At 43.6% G+C, this 7,460-nt stretch overlaps 1 protein-coding gene across 1 annotated transcript; it reads left to right on the top strand.

The window, feature by feature from the left end:
* Positions 1-3,441: 3,441 nt before the first annotated feature.
* Positions 3,442-7,431, top strand: LOC124348660 (protein ABHD15-like). The gene is made up of 2 exons (XM_046798929.1): positions 3,442-3,883; positions 5,673-7,431. Exon 2 carries the CDS (start codon positions 5,756-5,758, stop codon positions 6,998-7,000), a length of 1,245 nt encoding a protein of 414 aa, XP_046654885.1. The 5' UTR covers positions 3,442-3,883; positions 5,673-5,755; the 3' UTR covers positions 7,001-7,431.
* The last annotated feature ends 29 nt before the right edge of the window (positions 7,432-7,460 follow it).

Raw genomic sequence — 7,460 nt, 5'->3', positions numbered from 1 at the left:
TATAGTGGTGGTTAACGAGTATCCCGAGACGAGCAGAAAGAAAAGCAATCAATAAGAAAGCATAGATAAGTTCACGTTGTATACGTTATAGACAGAGCTGCGCTGCATCCCTGTATAGCTGCAGCAGGATATAGACACTGGCGCGCGCCTATATTTATTAAATCGAGCAGCAACACAGCAGCAACAGTGTTCAGCCAGCGTCAACAAGTTGACGAGGGAAAAAGGGGAAAGAGTTCTCTGAACGATATAATAGGTCTTTTATATATTTCACGGTCCACGGAACATTTCGAGTCTCGGTTGCTGCCGGCCCATGTGGGCGCCGGATTTGTGTATTCGTAGATACATGTATTTTTCTCCTTCGCCCGGCTGCATGTATATACTGATGGGTTCGCTATTCTATTCTCTATGGAGCCAAGCCAAATCGAGACGAGTGGTGCACAGACGTCATCGATGCTGATGCCAACTTCTTATTTCCTCAAAGCTCTTGTATATATAGTAGACCGTACTAGCTACTCTTATATGCGTCGCAGCAAACTCTGCACTCATCTCTCGTCTATATAACCCAGCCCTCCCTCTCGTCTCGCCATCAAGTGATGTGCTGCATCATACATGGCTCGCGCTCGCCGGCTTTTCTTATAGTTCGATGTATTCGCCGTATATATTGTACGTTCCTCGGTTGTATACACTTCTCAACAGCCTCCCCTCCCCGATGCTTGAGTGATTCGGATTCGTGCAAACATCAAAGGAATGTATATGATCGCCCAACTCGCCATATCCTCCGATCGTTAGATTCGTTGCCATTCTATAATCAAAGAATGGCGGAGATTATATTGCAATGCCCCTTTTACCTAATATGTATAGCCGTAATAATTATATTTCGATGCGCTGTTAATCCTGTTACAAACTGCTGAAGGCTCTACGTGCCTATCAAAGGCCAGAGCTATAAGAGTGTCTATGTGATTTTTTATTTTAACCATTTTTTTTGGGTGCATAATGAATTGATTCAAATGTACCGTATTTTAAATAGTCAGTTTTGCTTTCGCCATTGCATGATACGGTAGTACAGACCGTAGAATTCCTCCGACCGCGAGCTGTTTTGCCCCTCGGATAATTGTCGCAATCGTCAAGTCTAACAGTGAAAAAAAGGAGAGACAATGTCTAATGATGGCCAAATAAAAACCGCAGAGCACGATAACATGTTGTGTGACGTATGTTGGATAAAGTTCGTTGATTGAGGACTCTGCTGAGCTGGCATCCGTCCAAAAATAACAAAAAAAAAAATGGGCGCTGTACTTGAGAGTTTTGATATCTACAGCAGTTCATCGAGTTCGACCGCTGCTGCCGTCGTCTTTCTAATTTGGTTCGAATGGCTTTTCGATGCTGTGGCCAGCAAAAGCCGATTGCAATTGCGGTGAATAGAAGCGGTGTGACGACCGTCCGTCCGTCCATTGAATCGACAAGCGATTACTCGACATCGTCCATCAGCTGCAAGGCAAAGTTCTCTTATACATCCACAGCCACAGCCAACAAGCACAAAGAAAAAGCCTTATGCAACTGGGCCGAAACGGTCACTAGTCTCTGGATTGGACATATCGTCAGACATGTATACAGTGACGTCAGCAGTCCATTTGCCATCCAATTTCTCACCCCTATAAACATGAAAAGTATACGATAATAAAATAAAAAGACGACCAAACCACACGTGATCGTGTGTCTGTGACATTGTTATTATCGGCAAACTCTCATTTCAGTTTTTCTTTTTTTTTGACTTTATAATTCCGGCGTTGTGTTTTGCGTTGGTTTTCCGGTTGGACGGGAAAATAAACCGCAAAGTGTCGTCTCGTCGGACACTTGTTTTTTCCGCATATCGAAATAGAACGTTACGACTATGCCCTTGCTCTCCATACACACGGGTTCATTCTGCAAACTTGTATGCGTTAGGTTTATTTCCTACACAAGACGTTGATTGCTGCGCTGGCCTCCTGCCTACTGCCGCACCAATCGGCAGTGACAACTACTATAATCAGTCGCGAAAAAAGAGAGATGGACGATTACATGTAAAAGCCCATCAGATAAAACACCAATGTACTACAGAACTACACTGTTGTTCGTCTGTAGCCGCGCGACAGCAGCGCTACGTGCCATCATTTATTTATATTTATTTGCCTCCTTTCCCTTTTTATATTTCCTATACTATATATTGAAGGGAGAAAGAACGACATCAGACCAAAGCGAATGTCTATTTTGTTTTATCTTTCTGCTGTTGTTGTTGTTGTGTTCCTTTTCTGTATCGGATTGAAAAAGGAAGGAAGCGAACGTCTAACAGAGAAAAAGAGAATAGCCATACTCGGACTCGTTACTCACTTTTCATGTTGCAACTTGCAATCAACTAATCTATAGTCGCCAACTCCTTTTTTCATGGCCACAATATACAACTCGAGATGTTCAAATTCGCGGAAAATGGGAGGGAATAATACGCGGGACAAAGAAAACGATGATATAAAGCCACCCGACTATATCTGGAGCCATCTCGAGCTGGCTGACAATTCGAGGTAATTCATCACAAAGAAAGAAGAAGAAGAAGAAAAATAAGCCGAAGAAGAGGAGAGAAAAGGGAAACCTTATAGCAATAACGCAGACCGACGACGTGATCCCGGCAGAAAGAAAAAGGAGCGATATATACAGTATACATCTATTATAAGTTATGGCTCGATGAATAAAACGCAAGAGGATCAGATGAATATAAAAGAATAAGACATCTTTTGGATGGCGATGGGTGATATAAAATCCTGTGGATGCGCATAAAAATATACAGGAGCCATGCAGGAGCCATGCAGGAGCCATATAGACGCGAGACAGTTTACAGCCGCACTACTTATAGTAGGTGTGTTCATGGGGAAAACAAAATAACAAAAGTCTATTCACCGATTATTCATCGCTCGTTTAGCCTATACAGCTACATAGACTGTCTATAAGTTTTTGGGAGCACACGTGTATAGCCTTGCGTGATCTATACCGCGCCAGCAGTTGCTATAAGTCTATATAACAACGGACCATTGTTGTGCCAATATTCTAGCGAGAAAAAAAAGAAATGAAATACTCAGCAATGTCTGCTGTGGAATGATTGGCTATCTACTTTGAATGCGAATTGATGTCAGATATATGTGGTAATAGGAGTGTGTGAGAAATTGGAACAACAGCCCCGAAAAAAATTCTTCTTCTTCGTTGCGCGATGACGTCTATAACTGTAAAAGCAGCGCTGCTGTCGGTCGGTGCTGCTGGATGATTTCCATGGCGCAGACTCGGCTTTTGTTGGTCGTCTCCAACAGAAAAGAAAATATCTTTTTTTTTTCTTCTTCTTCTTCTCCAAGCATTTATACTCGGGAGAATCGCTCACTTTCTCAGCCGGCTGCTGCTAGATCGATGCTCCACAGTATAGGAGCAGCTCCGCAGCCGTTCGACATTGTCCATGTTATTGGGGCCTGCCAAACTTTCTATTCCCTTTTCGGATAATATTATTTGCGGGGAATTTTTTCGAGCTCTAGCCGTTTGATTGTTTTGAGCTGCTGGCTGATTTCCTGCTGCGCGCCGTCCATGCATTATTATTATTATCCAACTCACCGCAGTGTTACATCACCGTCATTGGAGATAAGCCGCATCAGCGACTTTGGGTTCAGAGCGGTACAAGTCTTCAATTGATTTTGCGGTTTGCCGTGTGTGTGTGTGTGTCTGATATCATTTTGATACGTGGGGAAAAAAAAGAAGTAAAAAGTGCGCGCTCCACCGCTTGTTTCTCGGCTGTTCGACTAGGCTGGACCCTTGCTGTGATTTCCTGTAGAGTTCGTTAGACTGAAATGATTTCCGGCATGACATTCGACCACAGGTAGGTGATATCGTAGCGCACGCATATATAGCAAATAAGTATACTGATATTCGTTAATTTGGCACTGAAAGATTATGATCATATTGTGCATCATGGAGACAGGGCCGTGAATTATTTCTTTCTCCGAGGAATGAACACGCGACGTTATTAAGTAATAAGTTAAACGCATCAGCATCCACCATGTCTACTGTGTACTAGTACATCTGTGAAATTCGATTAGGACACGACACCTACAAAGCGTTCTCTACCTCGTCCGAATGGCCACTCTGTTCTGTTGAACGCATTGCCAGAGATAAATATACAATACAAGTTGGAATTTGATATTGTCAGTTTGCTGGTGTTGGGTTGAACGAAAGTGACCATCGATCACCGTCACTTTATTAATAAACAAGAGCCAGAATAGACGGGAAGAAAAAGCATTTGCCAACTGCACAAGAATGTAAATACGAATGTGTGTCTACTCTACAGCACAGGTCGAATATACGTCAGAATCCGTTAATTAGCTTCGAGTTGATAGTTTGAATTATGCATTCAAAGTCAGTCGGCAAGACAGGAAAAGGAGAAAGGCTTTTAGTGCGATACTCTCTCCGATGCTGCAGTCCTGAAAAGGAGATTAGCTATCACTTCCAAAGAGAATTTGAATTGCAAAATATTACAATACTGTCACCGGAATACAACGAAAACAATAAACATACGCCAGTAAAAGACTTTATCAACAGATAAATTTTCTTACAAATCGTCCAATATAAAGTCATTTATCACATCCAGTCGTGAGATGATCTCTGATCTCGACTTTTACTTTTCACGAAAGTTTGAACGAGAAATTTTTTAAAACTTTGATAACTTGTGAAATTTGTTGGAAAAAAAAGTTTTAAATCCACCTCATAATGTCAACCTAAAATACATTTAATATAAGCAAGGCTAGTAGGGTAGTACGCAGTAGCGGAGCTTATTATTACAGTTTAATACCTCCTACTTGGATTCAAGTATAAATATTTGAACGAGTTACATAAAGATTCTAGATGTTGTAATAAGAGGCTATGATATCCTCCGGGTCTTTTGCAGTGGATTCCGTATATAATAATACGCAGCACTGCAGAAATCCCCATGTCACTAGAATGAAGCCCATGAGTTGGGATTGATGTAATGCAATCACATCAAGAACAAGAAGAGCATTAAAGGCGCCATCAAGTAGACGCTTAGGCGTCAGTTTGCTGCCAAAGTGTGGCAGTTCTATAAGCTCCCTAAAGGCCTGTGCGAAATGGTCTTCAATTCAATTGCGACGACCTGAAAGTGTTCGCGAGAAAACTTTTATTTCATACCAAGTTGGTTGCACGTTTCCAAGAAGTATATCCAACCGAATCCGAGTCTTTTCTCCTTTTTTCCGCCATGTGTAAGATGTACACTTATTTTCCCGCCCACTCTAATACATAACTTATGTCATTGGTTGACTGATGTATATATAATAGCTTCATTTCCGGCGCTTTTTAAACGCTCGATTTTCAGGCGCTCCATGGTTATCCTCTGGTTTCCTCAAACCTAAACGTTTCTTTAAAAAAAGTTCAATAAGTTTTATTACAGTTTACATCCGAGCGAATTCGAATAATTTAAAAGTGAAATTCAACGTTGAGATGATTTATACAAAATAGAAGATGGCCGTGCGTCTATAGAGCTATACTCTTGACGTTTCACCGAAATTTTATTTTTGTATAAAACTTGTTTCTGTGTATTCTCGACATATGTTAATATTCATCTTGGCATCAAGTCTAACGAGTATTTCTATTGATAGGGCATTTAGGTTATTGGAATTTCTGGTCTTCCATATCTGATTGGCCCGTCAAAATCCAGTTTTAACTGCTGGGCCACCCCAAAATGGACGCCTGGATGGAAGTCGTCGTGCCTTACATCAGCGACAGAATTTTGCGGCCCATCCTGACGACGCTCCTGGCCTGTCTCCTGTCTATTGCCCTACTGCGACTCCTCGTGCTGGTCGTTTTAGAACCCGTGGGCGAACCAGTTCGCCCGTCCTTGCACTATCGCCCTTCTTCTCTGTCCGAGAGACTCATCAGCACGTTACCTGCTCTCCGGGCATCTTACACCGTTCCCGGCTGCTGGTCTCTCGTCAACAGCGGCTTGGGGGCATTTCTCATTTTGGTGGCCACGGCGGCCACTCAAGCCTGTACACGATGGACAGGTCAAGTTCGCTTCATACGTGAATACCTACTGATGGACGACGAAGGACTGGTTTCGCTCGACTGGGTCCAGGAACTCCGATTGACGTTCCCATTTGACAGCGATAACAAGAGCGTCTGCAAATCGCCCAACAACTTTGGCTGGATCGTCCTCCTCATGCCCGGACAGTGGGTCTGCGATTCCAAACGGAATCTGCAGGCCGTTTGTCGCTCGCTGGTCGATCAGGGACACCAACCGGTGATCTGGAATCGACGCGGGCAAGCCGGAACGCCGCTGGCCCAACTCAGTTCGTCGTCATCGGTTTCTGGTTGCGGTGATCTGCGCCAGGTGATCCAGTACCTGAGCGCCCAACATCCCAACTCGCCGCTGGCCTTGGTTGGATTCAGTCACGCCGCCTCCCTCCTCGTTTCCTATTTGGGCGAATTCGGGAGCAGCTCGTTGATTCATTCGGCCATCGCCGTTAGCCCGTTGTGGCAGCACCCGCCGGCCGGCATCGAATGGATTTTATCCACTTGCAAAGGCCAACCCATCGACCATTCGGGATCGGCCGATCCACTTCGCGATTCCGACGACATCGCCGTTCCTTTGCTGGTGATTCACTACGACGACGACCCGTTGGTGCCGGCCGACACTCTGCCCAAGGACCTCTTCACTTTGTATCCGCAATTGATTCTGGTGACGTGCCCGCTGGGCGGTCACTGTGGACAACTCCAACCGACGCCTCGCCTCGTCGATGTCATAATAGGCGACTTTATTCAAGAGGTACTGGCTTTTACCAGCTGGCCTTTGTCCGTCCCACAGCAGCAGCAACAGCAGCAGCCGGCAAGGCGCAATCGGCTCGGATCTCTTACACGTTCGTCCGTCTCTCGAAGAACCAAGAGAAATAATTTCAAGAACGGCCGTCCCAGCTGCAGTTCCTGCTAAAGTGTTGATCTCGTTATCACGCGCAAGTTGAACATTTTGGCATCATCATATTTCAAGTATACAGTCTGTGCCAAAAACAATTCCAGCAACCCTTATTGTTTCCTCACAGAGTTCACGTTACCGAATTTCTTCGATTCTCCATTTCATTTCATTTTTTAGATCTCTTGTCGTTATCGCGGATGAGTAGAACAAGTACAAGTTCATATTAGCCGGAAGTGTTATTTAAATTCAGTGGCTTCAAGTCGGTTCTAAATTTAAAATATTTCGAATTTTTAGCTCCAATTATGATGTGAAGATGTGTGGCTTTCTGGTCGCTTTGTAAATGTTTGCTATCACTCTGTCATATCAACCAAATGTGGAAATTGTTTTATTTAAAAAATACAAATTTTATCGCAGCGGAAGTTACAACATGACAAGAAATAACAAGATAATTATTTTATCAGTTTCCTAATCCTACCGA

The sequence above is a fragment of the Daphnia pulicaria genome, chromosome 7 (genome assembly GCF_021234035.1).
Source record: "Daphnia pulicaria isolate SC F1-1A chromosome 7, SC_F0-13Bv2, whole genome shotgun sequence".
Classification (NCBI taxonomy): domain Eukaryota; kingdom Metazoa; phylum Arthropoda; class Branchiopoda; order Diplostraca; family Daphniidae; genus Daphnia; species Daphnia pulicaria.
The sequence above is the reverse complement of the archived record's forward strand: the minus strand, read 5'-3'. Positions and strand labels throughout refer to the sequence as shown.